Here is a 20,199-nt window from a genome sequence, read left to right on the forward strand (position 1 = left end):
ACTAGTTAAGCTGAGGTTATGCCTTTAATTCCAGGTCTGCCAGTGAGCCACTAACCCAAAGTATTACAACTGCACCCAAGTTTCCATGTTCATGAGAGCTGCAGTAAAAGCCTGGGTTTTGGCATGGGGAAGCAAGACAGGAATTTAGGACCAAAAATCCCATTGATCCCATAAAAAAAGGATGTTAAATAAATCCCTCTATATTCCTGCAGCCTGTCAGAGGGAGACTTTCCTTTCTGTTGTAGCTGACCCATTCAGAGAGAGCGTGCCCTCGCAAAGACAGGAGTGGAAACCTAAAACACAACACCACAGCGTGTGCTCTGGAAATATGCACAGCCCAACCGAGGCAGATCCCAAATTTTGGCAGGTTCCTAATATCAGGAAATTCCTTGAGAGCTCGGGAAAATCTCCAATACTGAACCCAAGCTATTTCACTTGCAGAAGATATCAAGTTCTCCTCCTCCTCCTCTTTTTTTTTTATTTTTCTCTTTTGTTGGTGATGGGTCAGTGGGACCTTGGCGAGTGCACGTTGCTGTACAGTGAGACAGAGGATCAGCAAACACCACCCAAGGCCAAGCACAGATGCAGGGCCTGCAGGAACAGCTGCCTGCAAAGGGAAGAGGGTGAAGCCAAGTGTCAGCCATGAGCTCCAAGCAGGTCTGGAAGGAGCCCAAGCTGATATCAGTTACGTTTTCTTCCCTGTGCATAAATAACCACCTGTTATTTATGGCCATTCTCATCTCACCCGCGTGCCTGCCGTGTTGCCTCAGAGGATGGGGCAGAGCTGGCTGCAGCAACAGGACATGAAGGGCCTCCCCTTGAACCCAAAAATAGCTGCCACTCATCCCCTTGCCTCAAGTGACGTGGATGATGGCAGTGTTTCAGCCCAGCTGTTCCCACATTTGGTACATCCAGAGTCACCCAGTGCTTGGGGACATGTGGGAGCCGTGCTGCCCATGGCTTGGAACAAGCAGGTCATGAGCACAGCCAAGAAAAAGCAGACCTGAGGTATGGGAAAACTTCCTGCTGTTCCAGGGCCCCATCTCCAGGCAAAATGTCCATGGCTAGGCAAAAATAGGCACAAAATAGAGAATCAGATGTGCAGGATGATTTATCCCAGGTGGGCTGCTCTCCATCATTCACCACAGAAACACTCATTTGCCACTGGGACAATCCTCATCCAAGCAGGCTGTTGGTGCATCCCAGGAAGTTCTGTGTGGTTTGTGCCTCTAAAATGCAGGAGACGGGGGAGGAGCACAAACCACAGAGCCCTGCAGCAGCCTCTGCACTTGGGCATCATCCCTGTGGGCCCAACATGTACAGAGAAACCTGTATCCACAGCTGTCCCTCATATCCCTCTCTCTTGCTGAACTCACCCCAGCAGACCTGGCCTCCTGTCCTTCCCTTGCCTGCATAAACCGGGTGCCCGTGGGTGACTTAAAAAAAAAATCACCTAGGAAGTTGTTTGTATTATTGTCCTTCAATATTCCCCACATTTCAAAGGAAAAGTATTTTCTTTCTGTTCCCGTGGTGCTTTTCTTCCACTGTGTGCAGCAGTGAGGACACTGAGCAGAGGTTTCATGACTCAGTTGCTGGGTGGCTGCCATCATCCTGTTCCCAGGAGAGGCAGCTGGTGAAAGGTGACTCAGCTGGACATACAGCCAAGGAAGAACAAGGATCTTCCTAAAATCCAAAGGCACAGCTCTGCAAAGGGCCAGCCTGAGCCATGGAGGAGCAATCAAACATATCAGCTGGTTTGGAAGGCACCTTAAAGATCATCTAAACAGTTCTGGGGCTTTTCTTTAAACCAAAAGCAGTGAAACTGTTTCTTGCCCCAGGGACAGTCCCTAGAGAAGGACATGGACACAGGAGCCCTGAAGCCATGCAATTCCCCAAAGCCAGGGCCCCTCAGGCCCTGCAGACAGCAGTCTGTAGGATAATGTGCTGCTGCTGGGGATGAGCTGGCACCAAGCCCCTCTCCCAGATCCCTGCGACTGGCATCTCAGACACCTCTTCTCATGGCTGATCCTCTGTGAGGACATTGCAGGGGCCCCCATGGTCTCAGCCAGGCTAAACAAGCCCATGACCTGCTGCCAGAGTCCCCTCCAGCAAAGCCAGGATGGACAGGAATCACCATGCAAAGGACCCCTCCTGCCAGAGCTCCCCAGCTGCACCAGTACCTCCCCTCAGGGCCTGTGGCTTCAGTGCTGCTCCTGCCAGCACTGCTCTGTGCTGACACAGCCTCAGGCCCACACTCTGAAGGCATTTTCCTCTCCTACCACTTTCCTTTGGCTTCAGGGATATCCTTTCAGGTAGGCAGGAGCTGACTAACTTTTTTCTTGCCCTAGGGATCCCTCCCAGATCTTGACCTGTCCACAGCACAACCTTTTCTCTCATATCCTGGATTCCCTGGGAAACAAAGCCCCTATTCCTCCCTAGCCCTGGGCACCAGCCTTTTATAGCATTCCCAGACTCCTGCTCAGCTGAGATCAGGGCTGCTCCTCCTTGGGGCTCACAGGGCCAGCTACCCCACCACCACAGGTCCCCAGTGCCCCGCCATCAGCATGCTGGCCTTTACTGGGAGGGTGTCATCTCCTCCTTTCCTCAGTCTTCATCCTCTCCATCCTGACCTGTGTGCTGCTGAATCCTGGGACTGCTCCTGCTCCATCTCCAAGCCTGTTGCCTGTTAATGTTCTCATCCTTGGAGTCCTGGCATAACTGGAAAAGTTTTAAGCACACTGGCTCCTGCCTGCCCCTCATCCTTGCTGAATCTCCCACTGCCAGTCTCACTGCACATTTCCCTGAAGGAAAGACACTAATGGGTATATAAATAAAGCAACCTGTGTATTCTTTTCCCTGCTCAGAGCTTGTATAACCTGCGGTTGACCCCTCCTAGTCCTCCCCAAACCACAACCCCAGTATGTGCTGCCGCCGCCGCTGCTGCTCTGGCATTTTTATGAATGGCCGTGAGCCTAGGGAAGAGATGTGAGCACGGATTTGGAACAGCTCCATCCCTTCCACCGCACACGCTAATCTTGACAAATGATCAGCGTGTGGCTTTCAAACCCAGAGATAAGGCTGTCTGACCACTTCAAGTCACTCCACTTTCCCACGAAGAAAGGGATTTTGTTCTCAGCCCCCGGCCGCAGCTTCCTCCAGAGCCTAGGCAAGCCCAGGTGCCCCCACCCCATAGTTTGGGGGACACACTGCAATCACACCCCTGGGGCTGGGGCCAGGGGCTAGCTCAGAACAAAACCTTGGCAACCTCCAAACAAGGCAAATGTTGAGACCTTGCCTGGGTTTCTGATGAAGCAGGGATGGCTCCTGCCTGCACCCCTGCATCCCCTTCCCGTTGAGACCAATGGCAGAAGTGGTCCATGCCCAGCACGGAGCAGGGATGTGGCAGAAGCATTTGCTGGGAGCCAGAAAGAGCTTCCAGTCCTGCAGCTGAATCACGAGCATGGTGGACTTCCTTGAGCTCAGTTTTAGCTGGGAAATGGAGCAACTGCAGAACTACCACTGTTCTCCTGGAACTGCCATCCCACTGCACTGCTGTGGTGTTTGGGACATGCATCCTGCCTGACAGTTTGGACAACACATTGTCCCCATCCCTCCCAGGGGCTGGGGAAGCAGTGTGGGATAGCTGTGGGATCTTCCCAGGGATTGTGACATGGGAGAATGAGCCCTGAGTGGGTCCTGATGGATGTGCACCTGGGAAATCCAGGCTGTCCAGAGGGTTCCCTCTCTCACACAGACACAGACCCGCTGCCAAGGGAAAAAGCCTCTGTGAGTGCCAATTCAAGGAATGCCTTTGATCCAGTGGGAATCACTAGGGAGAAACTCTGCCTCTAAATAGAGCTGCTCTCTTGCCTTGCCACTTTGGGAAATGAATTTGTACTTGGAAAAACTCAGGCTGGGAGAGCTCTTGGGAAGCCATCCAATCCATTTCCCTACCCCAAATTGGTCCTGACAGGTTTTTTTTAATCTAACCTTTTCTTTAAAACCTCCAGATGGCTCAATACAGTCTCCTCCAGGGCTATATTATTTTTACTAGCAGATACCATTTTATTATTAATATTCAACTTAAATTTCCCTTGCTGCAATCTGTTCCTATCCCGTGGCAACAGAGAGAGCAACTCCTCTCTTATTGCCCAGCATGGTGAGAGGTTTTCCACCAGTGGTACTTATTTCAAAGCCCAGCATTAGGGTGGGCAAGGCTGGTCTTGGCCAAGATCAAGCTGAGTTGCAGAGTTCCTGGGCTGTGCTATGACTTTTGCTGTCTCTGTGGGTCTGGTGATACAAGAGCACACACCCACGGCGCCCTGTGCAGGCACCAAACCTCGCACCCAGATGGGAATGGGAGGTCAGGGGCTGCTGGCTTGTTGACCCATGAAGGGAGGCAATTACTCAGCTGATGAGGCCATGCAAGTGTTAATTAAACAGCATGGGAAGCAGAAGAGGTCACTGTTTGGTGTCACTGGCTGGTGAAATTAGCCTCGTGGGGGTTCCCCCAGCCCTCCCCAGGAGCTGGAGCAGGGGAGTAGCTGCCTGCAGTGCCTCTGCTCTTGCTCTCATCTCTTCCTGCTCAGCTCCTGTTTCTGGGTGCCTCCTGTGTCCTGCATAATGTCATCTGCTGGATCTTTGGTAGGGAAAAACTTCTACCTGTTCATTTCTGGACTGGCTTGGGGCATAGCTGTGCAGGAGTGAAGAGCTGGAACCAAAATATTCAGCTCCTGCAGTCCAAGTGGAGAAAGAAACTCCTTAGGCACGTGGTGAGCCATTGTGGGATGTGCTTATGTGGAATCACTGATGGACACTGGTTAGGCACCCCCGTGGGTAGGGGTTTTCCAGCATCCAGATTTGAGCAGCAGCTCTGATCTGATCCCCTTTACTCTCCAGGTGAAGCCAGGGGAGAAAGCAGACCTTTCCTCTGGGAAGCACCAAGAGCTGGTGCTCCCTGACCAGAGAGCAGCTCTGCAGAGCCTTTTGGCAGCAGCTGAGTGTGGCAAAACCCACCCATCCTGCTGGAGAGCTCAGTGCTCAGCATGTGCTTCACAGCTCTGGGACGTGGGGCTTGGCATCTTCCCTATCAGCCCTGGGACATGCCCATGTTGGGAGGATGCCCTGGGAGGAAGGAGTCTCCTGATTTTTCTCCACATGAGACCTCTCCAAAGCCAGGTTGCCATGCCAGGCTCTTCAGAGGCATCCTCCTGTGCCTGGCCAGGGCTTGCAGTGTGGCAGGAACTGGCAGAAGCACAGATGAGCACCAAAGAGTTCAACCTGAGCTGCTCCCTGATAAGAGCAACTTCACAAATCACAGTTTCCTGCTCCTCTGTGTGTCATGGCTGAATTAGCTCACTGCTAATAAGGCACATGAGAGTTTTCTCCATGGTTTGGGGCACCCATAATGGCTCTCTCTAGTATGGATTCCTTGATGTCTTGCAAAAGAGTTGATGAAAAATCCATTTCCTCAGTTGGGACCTAAGTTTGGCGTTCTCTTGCCTACTCAGATGTCTCTTTTCATAAACAATTAGACAATAGAATAAGAAAATGAGATTCAGTCTCTCTGAGGATCCTGTCTCAGTCTGAAATCTGGCAGAAAGGGACCTGGTGCCACAAAGGTGGGTTTGGACAGCAGTGACAGACAGACAGACACACCCACCCAAGAGCAATGGCTCTTTCCCTTTCCCAGCCAAGCTGATGAGAATGAACGAGCACTTTTCACTCAGCCCCGTTGTACCCACTCAGCACAGCACAGGCTCAAAGGCTGGGGCCAAGGGCTCTCTCTGAAACCGTGCAACACCAGATGTTTTTTTCCGGAGGCCTCAGACACACACGTGCAGCATGCTGTTATTAGAACTGGCTCACACTCCCTGCGCACAGGGAAAAAAAATTAAGGCTCTGCTCAAGCTTCGTTCTCCACTTTGGCATCCAGCATTAAACCAGGCAGGCTCGGTCAGTGTTGTTTGTTTTTACAGAGTTGCTTATGGACCGTCCCTCCTGCAGCATCCCAGCGGAGCGGAACAATTCAATGCACCAGCTGGATGAGGATTGCTTCATGTGCTGCCAAACATACCACGTCCAAACCACGCTGCAGCACCTCTGGGGTGCAGCCTGACAGGCACACAGCAGCTCAGCAACACCCTGCAGCAGCTTGAGCAGAGAGGATGCACTGCTTCAGTGCTCGAGTTCTCTCCTCTTGGTTTTCTGCCTGGTCTGTCCAGCTTGCCTCTCCCAGCTCAGCCTTCTGATGGATTTTTCTTCTCCTGATAATGTTTCTGTACTCACCTCAGACTGAGCCAAAGGCTCATTTTAACTGAAAAAGGCTTTTTGTCTCAGTATCTTACCATCTCAGTCTCGGCCCAAGCTTTGATGTGCCAGTGTCAGCCCAAGCCTTGATGCCTCCTTCCCCCAGCAGCAGGTTTCACTCCTTCATTTGGAATTTCACCCAGCCACCTTTTCGTAGCCACCTCATGTTTTCCTCCAAGAGTTTCGGACAAGCATGGCACACCTTGTCATGGTGCTTCCCTGGCTTAAGGCTGGCTTCTGCCAGCCAAGACAGGAGTCTCCTCAAAAAAACTCTGGTGAGGTTTTGGTGGGATGCCCAAGGGTGTAACACTCTGCACACGTCACAAAATTTCCTGTTCCCTGGCATAGCTTCACCTCTGCAGGGCTTCAATATGACCTCCACTGGGTAGCACGGGGGATGTTACCCCCTCCCAAAATGCCCAGTACCCCAGGTGGGGCTCCTTCCCCCCCTACCTTACAGCCGTGGCTCACACAAAGGGCCTTGAAGCGCTGTGGTTAATGGTGTGGAGCCTGGGCAGGGCAGGGCAGGGCGCTCAGGGTGCACCTCTGGGTGGGGGCATCGGGGTGCAGGTTTGCAGGGATCTCTGCAGGGCAGGATGGCAAGGAGACACAAACATGCCTTCCAGAGCCATGAAAGAGGAAATGTGCTTGGCTATGGGAGATCCAGGGGTCTGCAGGGAAGGGTGAGGGATTTCCCCCTCTCTCCTGGAGCCTGGGGAGGGTTCCAAAATAGCACCACTTCCCTTTCCTCCTTCCTGCAGGTACTGGGCTCGCTGAGGGATGCTCGAGGCCCCAGGCTGGTGCCTCGTATGATTGACAGCTGCCAAACTCCAGCAGCACAGATATCCTCGGGGGCAGAGCTAGGGTCGCCTTCAGCCTTTTTCTCTCTTGTGCTCCGGGATGAAGAGGGGCAGAGCTGGGGACTGGGGGAGAACCAGAAGCCAGAGGGCTCCAGATCCCCGCTGCACCTGCTGCCCCGCGGGGCCAAAGGGATGGGGCATCGGGAGAAGGGGAGAGGAGAGGCCGGGGCCGGGAGAGGGTGCGAGCCCCTGCAGCCCCCGCCGGGGTCGGCAGCGCGCTCCTCCCGGGGCTCCCCCGGGGGCTGCAGCACCGCTGGCGGGGGCTGAACGGGAGAAGAATGGGCTGGGGGGCTTCGCTTTGTCTCCCTGCCCGCGGGGCCGGGGTCGGCGGCGGTGGGAGGGCGGGAGGAGGAGCGCGGCCCGCCCCCGCCGCCGCCGTACAAAAGGGGCCGGGTGGGCGGCGGAGCGGCGTGTGCCGCCGGGCAGGGACAGGGACAAGGACAGGGACAGGCAGGGCAGGGGCCGGGCAGGGCTCAGCTGGCGGCGCTCCGGTCCCCTCCGCAGCGCTGTCCCGGCGGCCGCCCCGTCCCATCCCGTCCCGCTCCGCCGCCGCCGGCCGGGACAATGCGGCGGGCGCGGGCGCTGCGCCGCCGCGGAGCGCTGCTCGCCTGCCTCTCCCTGGGGACGCTGCTGGCCCTCGCCGACGCCAAGGGTGCCTTCTACCCCCCCGCCGCCCCCCTGCCCTACGGCGGCAGGTACAGCCTCTACACGGCCGGCTCCAGCCCGCAGCTCGGCCCCGGCAAGCCCGTGGGCAAGCACAAGTAAGCGACCCCCGGCCGCGGCCGCGCAACTCCTCGGAAGGGCTCCGGGAGCCGCCGCCCCCGGGCACCGAGCCGGGTCTCCGTCGGGCATCCCTTACCGGGAACGGACCGCGGCCACCGGGCACCGGCCGCGCGTCGGGGCTCTGCGGCAGCATCCCCGGGGACGGGGATACCGCCGCGGATACCCAGAGCCTTGGGCATCTTCCGCAAGGCTCCCCGGTGGCACCCCTGGCTGGGCAGGAGTCCCGGGTACCTGCCGCGGGCATCCCTTGCTCCATGTCTCAGGTACTGAGCAATGGCTGGCGGCAGCGCAGCTCTGCCCGTGTGTCTCGGTGCCCCCCTCCATCTAGAGGAGGGTCCGGGAGTTGTATTTCCAAGAGGGAAAGGGCTGCGTGCGGTGGGGACACGTGTGCTGCGGGACCGGGCTGGCGGAGGTGGCGATGGGGGTGCCCGTGTGCGGTTTTTGGGGTAGGTAGGTGCATGTACCTGCCCTGACATGGGCACGGGGGGCAGGGGGTAATGATGTGCGGGAAGGGAGGATGGCAGCACAGACCTACGTGTGAAAACAGGTTGGTTTGGAGGGAATTTGATTGTAAAATACATACGTGCTGGAGTTTAAATAAGTTTTCAAGAAACCTGGAAAGCTCAGGCAGTGAGGAATGTGGGTTTTACACATACTGTAGACTTTTTCCTTTTAGTTGCATAAGAGCTGTTACATTGGGGGCGGAGAGGGGGGTGTTGCTTCCCTCTCCGCCTGTTTGCTAGAGCAGTTTCTGCCGGACTCCTTTGAAAGAGGGAGGATGTGGGGTCATGAACAAGCTGAAATGAATAAAGTAACACTCGGGACAAACAATACTGGCAGTGCCAGTGAGAGCTTTCAAAAACCTATAACGTTTTCCAGCTGCTCACTCTAAAAACATCAGGCTGGAACTATAAAACTGCTTGCCACAGGTGTGTGAGAAGGGAAGGGGTTCTGGGAAGGAGAGTGAGCCAGAGTCACACTAACCTGAGCACTCACAGAGAGGCAGTGTTTATTAGTAGTGGCTGGTAGATCTGCCTGCGTTGGCTGCTAGCTAACCTAGAGGCACTTGGTGGTGTGTTTGTAAGCAGGTCCTGGATTTATGGATAGATGGTGATCCTAAGTTTCCACACACACACACAGGAGCTCCCTTGCCTCCAGCTAAGAGAAGTGGCTGGCCTTCCCTCTCCTGTGGTCCTGTGCATGGATGAATGACTGGAGCAGGAACAAGGAGCAGCACAGGGCCTGCTCATGCTCTGAGCCTGGCAGCCCCTTGCCAGGACAGAGCTGCTCAGGTCTGGCTGGAAATGCCAGTCACAAATGGGAGCTGTGTGCCCATCCCAGGGGATCAGAGGGAGTCCTTGGGGAGGGGCTGGGATGGATGTGCAGCTCCTGGGAGGAGCAAATGGGATGTGCTGGGGTGTGGGATCAGGGGATCCCTGCTGGAAGAGAGCAGAGAGAGGCTTGGAGGGAGGATGACCCTGCTCACACCTTGCTGCTTCATGGAGAGAGCTGCTGCCCCGGGTGGGCTGTTGGAGATCGTGTAGCCTGCTCAGGACCTCTGAATGGGGGCACGGGGAGGCAGCTGGGGTTGCAGCAGCTCAGCTCCCTGCTCACAGGCTGGGATGCAGTCAGAGTTCCCTGGCATGGCCGTCAGATGGCCTGTGGAGAACAGCCTCAGGGCTGAGCACAGGAACGAGCTGCAGGGCCTCAGCCCAGCTCTCATGGGCTTGCCGTGTTGAGACACCTCTGGCAGGTGGAGGCAGAGGAAAGGGACTGTGACTGTCAGGATGAAGTGGAAGGGTTTGGTAAGAAGGGCTCTGGTGCTTCCTCTTAGAGTGTGTGTGTGTGTGTGTGTGTGTGTGCATGCACAGGGTGAGTGTGCACAGCCCTCCCCCAGCCCCCACCATGTCACTCCCAGGGGCCAGAGCAGCAGGACTTTGGCTCACCCTGAGTGGGGAAAGATCGATGGAGGGACAAGCACTGATGGCAAACAGGTGAAGACAAATACATTCCCTACCCATCCATACCAAGCCCCCAGCTGGCACAGGGGAAGCCACGTCCTCCCGCCTCACTGAGCACCTCTCTGCACCTGCAGCTTGCGCTGGCCCATCTGCTCCATCCCGCTGACCTCCTGCCTCAGCTCTGCTCTGCACCGTGGGCCTGTGCTCTCCTCTCCTCCCGCTCTGCCGTCTGCCACATCCCCCTGTCCTTAATCCCTGCCTCACCACACATCCCTGCTGTCTCTGCCCCTGTGGACCAAGTCCATCTGCTCCTGCCGGCAGCCCTGCCTTCAGCTGAAACAGCCTTGGCTTCCATCTGTCCTACCAGCAGTCCTGCATCCTTCCCAAACACTGCCTTCCTCCCAGCCAGCTAATCCTCAGCGCCTGCCTTTGCTGCTTGGCTCAGGAAAGCTGACTGGTACCTGTGGCACCCAGCTGCAGGCAGGTGGCAGGAGGGAAGAGGCTCTCTACTAATCCTAGAGATCCGAAGGGGTTTCCAGCCTCCATCACAGATCTGCTCTGTGTCCCTGCCTCCGTGATGGAGGGACCCACGATGCTACAGCCCTACAGAACAGCATCTCCTCTCTGTGCCTAGTCAGTGGCAGCACCCACAGCAAGGGCTGACGGCTTTTGGGTTGGCCCCTGCACTGGTAGCACTCCAGGAGCTGCAGCAGGACAGATCACCCCTGCCAGGCACTGCTGGAGCTATTTCTGGATGTTATTCTTACAACTGCTGCTGCTGGGATTCTGATTGTCCTCACAGCCTGTCTCACCACACAGTCCATGCTGTGCCAAGCACAGTCCAGCACTGGGGACTCCACCAGCACTGGTGACAACGTGGCTGTGACTGTGACAGGAACCACGCTCCTGCAGCATGGTTGTGATGATCCTCCCCAGCAGCTGCCCAAGCTGGGGGGCTCCTTCCAGCTCCTGCCCCCCAGCCCTGGCAGTGTCTGGCAGTGCAGGCACTGCTGTCTGCTGGGCAGGGGGTGACAGTGTCTCCTGTGTTTCCCCCAGGAGCTTCTGTGCCTACGTGGTGCAGCGCAACGTGACATGCACGCTGCAGGATGGGGCTGAGAGCTACGTCAAAGCCGAGTACCACAAGTGCAGCTGGGGACCCAAGTGCCCAGGGAAAGTGCTGTGAGTATGGGGGGCACTGGGGCATGGCTCCCTTCCCCTCCCAGAGACCTTTCTCGACTGAGACCCTGTGCCACCCTTCTGACCATAAGCCCCACTTTCCAGAGGGCAGTGAGGGGGGCTGAAGGACTTTTCCTGGACATGGCAGAGAGTGGCAGGGCAGTAGTGTTGGCAGGAGGCAAGGAGGGATCTGTCAGGAGGGAGAGGGAGCTCTATCCCTCCTCAGAAACTGGCAGGGGAGGTTTAGATTGGATATCAGGAAAAGGTTTTCACCCAGATGAGCACTGGAAAAGGCTCCCTGGGGAAGCTGACCACAGCACTAAGCCTGACAGAGTTGAAGAAGCATTTGGACAGTGCTCTCAGGCCCATGCTGGGATTTTTGGGGGTGTTCTGTGCAGTTGCTGGGCACAATGATCCTTATGGGTCCCTTCACACTCAGGGTATTCTATGATTCAGAAATAAATCTGGAAATCATGGGAAGGGGGAGGTGCTGTGCATGTGTGTAGGACAGCAGTTTGTCCCAGACCTGCAATGTGGCAGAATGATGGCAGCTCAGGGAGAACCTGTCTGAGAGGATGAGGAAATAGAGCCTGTGGCTGGGATGGCTCAGTGCTTCCAGGAAAACATTTGCAAAGTCTTTGCCACCTCGTCAGTGCTGGAGGGAAACACTTTACTGTGCCACAGCTGGAGCCGCTGTGGTGCAGGGCAGACACTGGGGCTTTGTGCTTCACCACCCTCCAGGGATGCTGCTCCATGCAGAAAAGCTGTTCTGCATCCTCCCCAGGCTTGAGGAGTGGAGCAGAGCTGAGCACAGAGGAAAACTGGGATGAGAGAAGTTTTTGTCAGAGCCTGGTACTCATCCTGTGGCAGCTGGCTGGGACTCTCCGTGTGTTGGTGGTGCCGTGGGCTCTACTGGCATCCTCTGCTGGCAGAGACGGGCAGCCAGATCCACTCACTCACTTGTCCTTTCCATCACAAGAGTTTTAGCAGCACTGGGGACTTCAGGACATCCTGCAGCTGCTGGTACCCATGGAGGAGATCTCCAAAACCTCTCCCATCTCCACAATGTCCTGTTTATCTCCTCTGTTTGTCTCCTTCAAACAAAACCAGGGTGAAACCAGGGTGTTTGCTGAGGGCAGATGGACCCACAGCCAAATTTGCTGCAGAGCCTCAGATGATGCATCCATGGACAAAAGGAAGACATGGGTTTTCCATGTGCTGGGGCCATCAGCTAATGTTTGTTCAGCTGGCTGCAAACACTTCCCCTTGCTGCTGTTTGGAACAGAGATAGAAAGATTTGGAGGTGCTTGAAGATCTGGAGGTGCTCAAACCTTTGAGCTCCTCTGCAGAGGCTGGGATGTCACAGAGAAGGTGCTGGGATGACACAGAGAAGCTGCTCTGCCTTTTGGATGCCTCCTCCTCCTTTCTTCACCCCCTGACAGTGGTTGGAGCAGCAATCTCCTGTGGTACATCCAGGCAGGTTTCTACACACTACAACAGAAGGAAAGATCATTGAAGCTCAGCAGAGTCTGTGAAGAGGAGTTACAAGAAGAGCTTGTTTTGAAACTGTCCCTTTGGGAAATTGATGTTGAGAGATTTTGAAGAGATTCAAGGAGCAGAGGATTTGGGTTTGGTTTATTCCCCTGCCCTGTGGTGTGTATGGAGGTGGCTGGATCTCCCTGGGAATCGTGTGGAAGCAGCACTGCCAGGGGCTGCAGCCTGGGCTGGAGACGCTGGATTCAGACAAGGACATGGCTGGCAGGGAATCAGCCCCGTGTGCTGCCCTGACCGATGGATAAGTGCCTGCTGCAGCCCCTCTGCAGCATGGATGGCTCTGCTGGTCCTCCAAGACCTTCTGCTGAACACACTGGAGAGGAACCAGAGGCTGATTGTGTGTGTTGTTACAAAACAGCAAACTGCAGGATGTTCAGGCCCTGGTACATTCAGATTGGAAATTTCCAAAAGGCAGGCTCAAAGCACTGGTATTTAGAGGTGGTGAGAAAAGTGCTGTGTTCAGCCCTGTACAGCTCAGCTCAGCTGGTGGGGGAACACAGGAGACAGCAGGGTCCTGTCCCATCACTGCTGCCTCACAGGGAGGTGCCATGGAGAAGCAGGGAACAGCTGAATTCTCCCCCTTGGCTGGTGGGACCCCATCCAGAGTGAGAGCAGAGGGGGAAGGTGTGGGGTGGGCTTGCACTTGATGTACTGGGTATGGGAGGATCAATGCTGTAGTACCCAAATCCACACTGGAGACACTTCCAGGGTATCCCAGCTGGGGCAGGAGGCAGTGTAAGGAGCATCTCTCTGTGCACATCACAGCATCACCCTGGAGACCCTCACCAGGCCAGCCCAAGCCCCTTTAGGCTTCCCAGCAAACTGATGCTCTCCACACAGAGAGAAAACACCTTTCCAAAGGTATTTCAGCCCTCAGGAGGGTTTCCAGACAGGATTACAGTTGAGAAGAGGATTTTTTTTGATCCCACTAGGAAATTCTGTAGGTCAATTCAAAGTGCCAACCACTTTTACAAGCAGGCCACTTCCCTCTTGGAAGTGATGTGAGCTTGCAGGGCTTTTGAAATCAGTTCCATCATTTCATCTTGTGCTCTGCTGGCTAGAACAGTGTGGCATCTGTAGCAGTGGTCACCTATCAGACCAGGAACTGCAGCAATACACTTAGAGCTGCAATTCTAAATCAACACAGTGTCCCAGGTTAAAAAATACTCGACCAAAACCCCACTGTAATGCTACACTGAGCTATGCTGCAGCAAGAGCTCTTGGAGAAGAAGGGCCATGTTCTGCAGGTGCAGCACAAGGGTTTCAGCCAGGCTTTCCCATGTGCCCAGATCTCCCACATCCAACAGGACCATGACCCTGCTCTATTGCCTGATGTTGAGGTTGCTTCTCTAACCTGTCTTCTCTCTCCCTCCCCTCTCCTGGACAGGTACCGCACCTTCTTCAGGCCCAAATACAAGATTGGATACAAAACAGTGACCGAGCTGTCGTGGAGGTGCTGCCCAGGCTTCATGGGAGAAGGGTGCCATGACAGCCCCACAGACCAGCCTGGCCTTCTGCCCCAGCATCCCAGCCCTAAAATGCCTCCCGGGCAAAAGATGTTTCCCATGCCCAGACTTCCTCCCTATCCCAAAAGCCACCCTGACTTGTTTCCAGGACCAAAGAAGAATCAATATGGTAAGAGCTTGTTCCTGCTTCATGTCCCCAGGTCGCCACACCATTGTCATGCACTCAAACCTCCAAGTTCTCTCTGTTGCAGCACAGAGTATGAACCTGGCAAAAATTCAGTGGGTGATATGTTTTCTGTCAGAGACCTGACATTTGATTGCTTTGAGGACCACTTGCTTTTTAAATCTTGTTTCTTTCAAAACATGCAGCTTTAAAATTGCCTTTCCTCATTGATTAAGAGCATTTTTCCATTAATTATGGGGATGATAGGATGCGTCTCTAGATTAAGCTCTCCCAGGCTGTTATCATCATCTGCTGTTGAACTTGGGAACAGAAGACTGGATCCCAAGAGGAAAGAGGGTTTCTTGATAGCTTAAGGAGAGATGTGGGCTGAGATTTTGCTGAAATAACAGAGGTCAGAACACAAGGTTATTATGGGAAAGGACTAAAGGGAACTTAGAGGAGCACCAGCCCTCACTGTGCCCTCTCTATTTCTTTCCCTGTGCAGGCAGGAAGCTGCCGGGCCTCTTTGGGGACCGCCTGGATCGTCTGGAGGAGGAGGTGAGGCGCCTTTCCCAGTCCTACGACAGCCTGCACACCATGGTGAGTGGGCTGGGGGACCGCCTGCGCCTGGCCATCCAGGAGGACACCACCAAGATGATCGGCTCCCTGATGAACAGCCCGGGCACGCCAGACTCCTCCGTGGGCTTCGGCATCATTCCTGACGGCCTAGTGGATGTGGCAGACAAAGCTGACGTGGCCACCTACCCTCCCGTGGGGGAGATCCTGACCAAAGTGACAGAGGTGAGCGATGTGCTGAAAACCAAGGCGGATCTGCTGCACGAGGTTCAGGGCATGGTCCTGGACCACGACGGGCACATCAAGCACCTGCTGGAATCCGCCCGGCCCTCGCCCCTCACCTCCATCGACCTGCTGGAGGAGTATGTGGACACGAGGCTGAGCAACCTGCGTGGAGAGCTGCTCGATGGCTTCGAGAAGAAGCTGGGCAAGATCCAGACCACGTGTGATTTCCGCCTCCAAGAGGTGCGGCAGCAGTGTGAGGAGGAGAAAGCTGCCAACCTGCGGCTGCAGCAGACGCTGGATGGGAAGGAGCTGGAGATCAAGAAAGAGATCTCTCAGCTGGAGACCCAGATCCAAGGGCTGACGGTGGTGGAAAGCTGCTGCAGCAACCTGGACTACCTCACCGATCGCATGAACATCCTTGAGAAAGGCCTTCACAGCATCTCTGAGTCCCAGAAGAACCTGCACTCACGCCTGGATGGAGAAATCTCCACTGTCACCCTAGGGAACCTCTTTGAAGGGCGCTTTGAGGACCTGGAAGCCAGACTCAATGCAACAGAGAGAGAAACGGGGAGCTGCTGCTCTGGTATAGAGGACAGCATGAAAGGCACGGTGGTGGCAGAGGTGGATGGCATGAGGACTGCCTTTGAAGACAAAATGCAGACCCTGGAGGACAGGTTCATGACCATTGTGGGGGAGCTGAACAATGTCAGTTCTCCCATGGGCATGGACGGAGCAGTGGTGCCTGTGCTGGAAGGGGAGCTTGCCAGCATGAGGAAAAGGACAGATGAGACACTGGAGGCATTGCAGAATCGCCTCATCACGCTGGAGACCACCTGCTCTCTGGGCTGTACCTCTGCCTCCAAAGATGTGGAGACCTTTCGGACGGAGATTGAGGATTGCCAGAACAAGAACCAGGACCTGCTGCTGCGGATGGACAGCAATTACGACCTCCTGCGCAAGCTGAACGCCACCATCCTGGAGATCCAGAGGAGAATTGAGGAGGAAGCATCGGGGGCTTTGCAAGGGGAGATCACCTTGCTAAAGATCAACCTGAACACCGTGAGCAAGTCTCTGACAGGGCTCAAGGACTCCGTGTCCCAGTACTCAGACACCGTGACGCACGTCAACTCCTCCCTAGATGAGCACGAGCGGAAGATTGAGGATGAGGTCCACTCCATCCAGGAGAAAGTCAACGACCACGGCTCACAGCTTTTCTTCAGCAACCGCCGTGTCCTGAACCTCAAGGGAGACCTGGAGCGACTCAAAGCCAGGATTGTCAGCGACCTGAGCTCCTGCAAGAGCGTGGCCCACGGCCTGCAGCAGGAGGTCTCTCTCTTCGACCAGCGGGTGGCGCGGGTGGAGAGCGCCTGTGGCAGGCTGGGGGCCATCCCCGGCAGCCTGGACAACATCAGGGAGGAACTGGAGAAACACACGGGCAGTCTGTGGGACTACATGGACCACATGAACGGGACACTGGCTGCCCACTCTCAGGAAATAACAGGACTGAAGGACAACTTGCTTGACTGCCAAGCCAAGGTCTCTGAGCTGGCAGAACAGGTCGGGCACTTGGAGGAGAAGGCAGAGAGGAGGCAGCATTAGCCACACTGCCATGCCATGTGTCTTCCATCTCCCTCTGTGAAGGACAGGATTAAATTATATCACACAGACTCGCTCCAATGTGACAAGAGCTCTTGGGATAACTTTTTTTATGAAAAGCTGCTACTTTTTTTTTTTTTTTTCCCTGATCTTGTTGGCCCCACTTCTCTTTAATTCCACTGTGCTGGTACTCCCCTCCTGAGGCTCAGCAACTGTCCTGAGCCTGGTGCAGCAGGTCCTGACCTGGTGTTGCTTTGGCTCCTGGGCTCTTGACCCCAGAAGGACAACTCAAGAGTAAGCTGGAGGCAGGAACATTTTTTAAAATTTTATTTTTGTGGATTTATGATTTCTTGAAGAATAAAACCCTGTAGTTATCAGCTGAGGAATAGTTTCTCCGACCTAAAGACCACCTGCATCTTAATCCAGAGACTGAGCAGAGCCAGGGCTCCTTGCAGGGAACAAAACGCACCACAGGAACTGTAGATTTCAAAGAACACACGTAGTCACACGTCCCTGTGGGAACTGGCTTCCCTTCTCCAAGATGGCAGCCCTCCTGGTGTATGGTAAATCCATTTTTAATGCTCCCTCCTCCATGCACATGCCCTGTGGAGCACACAAGGGTGTGCATTAGGAAAACACATATGCATATGTATATTTATATTTATGGTATATGTATGTATATTTTTGAACAATCCTGTGTCATGGTGCTCATCTGATTCCAGTTTCCTAATGCTGCCCCCATGTCCTTTGCCATATTCCAAAGACCCACACTGAGTAGCTAAAAGCTGTGGCAGCAGTGTTTGGAGAGAGCCCCATGATCCCTGGGGCTGCTGTGCTTTGCAATCCCACTTTGCTGGGCTCTCTGGTTACACCTGGGCTCTCTGGTTATGGAAAACACATCTCTTCCCTGAGGAGAAGTGTGTCCATAGGTCTCTGCAGAGACCAAGCCGGGCACAGAGCAGTCCTGTCCTCCAGCCCTGGCTCTCTCCTGTTTTATTGCTTAAACTGTGAACTCCATCATCTCATCCCAGGCAGGAGAGTTCCAGCTGCTCCAGGGTGTGAGTGCAGCAGGGTTGCATGGATAAGTTACAGCAAAGTCCCATTGTGAAATGTGGGACTTGCAACATGACTCACACGGCTTCCAGTCCAGGAACCTTCCTCATGCTCTTCTGATCCCACTGGGATGCCTGTAGCCCTGGGACCAACACCAATGTGGAACAATCTGTGACAACACCGCTGGAGACCAGCTCAGAATGAAACTCCCACATCATTTACTCAGCTTGATTCTGGTTTCCCATGAATAGGCAGCCTGGAAAACGTCCACATTCCTGAGCAGCTCCAGCCTTGCCCTACAGAGCTGTTGCACACAGAATCCACCTCTCCCATGGGCACCCTCTGCTGATCAGCCAATGGGGACTTCATTACTAGCATGAGGAGGAAATTAAAGAGCCTCCATTCAAGCAACTCTGGCACTTTATAGCAGAGGAGCGTATTTTTCTCTCAGCCTTGTAACTCATGAGCCCTTCTATCTGAGCCCTTTGGCTCACACAGTGCCTGCCACCCTCACCAGGCTGTCCCTGCAGCGGCTCCCAGCAGAGATGCATCTGGGCAGCTTTTTTCCTCCAGAAAATCTGAGTGAGCTCCCTTAAACATGCTTCCAGGCTAGGGAGGACCATAGGGATCACTGAGTCCAGTAGCCACACCATGTTGCCCTGAGGCAGTAAAAGCTCATTCCCCTGACAGAGGAGCACAGACGGGACACGTGGCCCCACCACCACTTGCCCAGCCCTGCCAGGTGCTCACAGCCCCAGAATCCACTCCCACTGCTCTGGGCTTTGCTGATTTGGAGCTACCCTCCAGCTGCTGAGACACTTCTCTAGCTGAGGAACAACCTCCTGCTGCCATTGGGCATCCTGCAAAACCTGCTCTTATTTTTCTCCTGCCTAAGGAAGGAGTCTCAAGCCAACCCTGAGTACTTTGTGATGGGCCAGGGGAGCCCTCACCCTGCATGGGGAGCATCCTGCCTAAGCCCCCTTTCCATCCTCTCACACCAGGGAGAAAACCAAAGAGAAAACCAAGCCAAGGGCCAGGCTCCCTGTTCCCCAGCCATGGCTGGGTTAGAGTAACTGAACAGGAACAGCTTCCCAGAGAAGAGGGAGCCAGGACTGGCCATAACTAAAGCAGGACAAGGAAGAAGTCTGACCTTCCGGAAAATGGTGCTATGTTTGGACTATTCCTGACTAGTCACTTGAAGTTATGGACAGTTTGTTACTTCAGTTCTCAGCTATTCATGTTAAAAAGTGAAAGGAACTTTGTACAAAACTGGGCATTTTAAAAAAATTGCTTGCAGAGTAAGGAAATGGTGCCCATGGGGTTGTCCTTGCATGGGCAGCTTTCTGAGGCAGTTGATAACTGATCCTGTTAAAAGACTGTGTTCTATTGTTTTGAAAACCATGTCTATTTGTTCAGATTTTAAAAGCTGAAAAACCATTTGTACTGGAAAGGAAAAAAATAAAGTATTTCTTGCTGAGGTTTCCATGATCAAAATGACTTGTGTGACTTCCAGAAGTGGCAGACAAGGAGATAACTTACACTCACACACAGGGGTCAGGGGAGGAGAAGGTAGATGCCAGACTGGAGGAAGCAGCCCAGCAGTGCTTCTGCCTTTGTTTTACTTTATAACCTCCCATGAAGACAGAGTTGGGGTGATACACAGAAAGACCCTAAAACTCAAAGACAAAGTGAGTTATAAAGTAGGTGTGTAGTTTATTCGGCTGGGCGCATGCGGGACAGTTCCACAAAGGCATGTGCACCTACTTGCTCTCAGCATTCCTTTTTATCCTCTAAAATGTTACGTACACATTGGATTTTGCAATACATTTGTGCATATTCATTTCCTCGCTCCACTCTGCCCACTTGTATACTAATTAGCTTATCAGTCTTTTGTGCCTGGCCTGCGTACGTGTCTCTGGTGGTCTTCTTGGGGGCTGCGGGGGATGAAGTAAGTGGTCTTCATCAAAGGTGACCTTCCCACCCATCTCCTTGTTCATGCTCACTGATCCTTTGGTCCCAGTCCAAACCACAAGGCTGACCTAATCTAGTTCCAGGAGTCTGAGGAGCCTTGTTATCCTGGTAGCTTTGTAAGTTTAGCATTGTTGTCCTGGTTTGGTGACCATCATTCTTCCCCCTCATCACACATCCTTGCATTCTTTCACACTGCTTTCACTGCTACACCCTGTTTTCCCATGTACATCCTGTCTTCCCTTTTCAGGCAGTTAATACAGTAAAATGCAACAAATATTAAGCAATACACATCACCTAAACATCTATTTCTAATCAATACCCCTCTAATTCCTAACCCAGTGTCTGAGGGGATGCTCAGCCTGGAGAAGAGTGGGCCATGAGGAGGCCTCACTGCAGCCATGCAAGACTTGAAGGGTCCCATAAGAAAGATGGGGACAGAGTGTTCAACAGGTTCTGTGGTGGGAGGAGAAGGAAAGATGGCTTTTAACTGCAGAAGATCAAATTAG

General features: G+C 54.1%; 1 protein-coding gene across 1 annotated transcript; it reads left to right on the forward strand.

The window, feature by feature from the left end:
* Window positions 1–7,590: 7,590 nt before the first annotated feature.
* EMILIN3 (elastin microfibril interfacer 3) lies at window positions 7,591–16,674 on the forward strand. The gene is made up of 4 exons (XM_063402248.1): window positions 7,591–7,930; window positions 10,970–11,092; window positions 14,031–14,278; window positions 14,778–16,674. Exons 1-4 carry the CDS (start codon window positions 7,734–7,736, stop codon window positions 16,670–16,672), a joined length of 2,463 nt encoding a protein of 820 aa, XP_063258318.1. The 5' UTR covers window positions 7,591–7,733; the 3' UTR covers window positions 16,673–16,674.
* The last annotated feature ends 3,525 nt before the right edge of the window (window positions 16,675–20,199 follow it).

This window comes from Prinia subflava, chromosome 8, assembly GCF_021018805.1.
Source record: "Prinia subflava isolate CZ2003 ecotype Zambia chromosome 8, Cam_Psub_1.2, whole genome shotgun sequence".
Classification (NCBI taxonomy): Eukaryota; Metazoa; Chordata; class Aves; order Passeriformes; family Cisticolidae; genus Prinia; species Prinia subflava.

Excerpts from the sequence above, each read along its gene's own strand:
- EMILIN3 (XM_063402248.1), top strand. The coding sequence starts at position 7,734 with ATGCGGCGGGCGCGGGCGCTGCGCCGCCGCGGAGCGCTGCTCGCCTGC. Across the intron at positions 11,093-14,030 it reads AAGTGCCCAGGGAAAGTGCT|GTACCGCACCTTCTTCAGGC; the intron begins GTGAGTATGGGG and ends TCTCCTGGACAG. Across the intron at positions 14,279-14,777 it reads ACCAAAGAAGAATCAATATG|GCAGGAAGCTGCCGGGCCTC; the intron begins GTAAGAGCTTGT and ends TTCCCTGTGCAG.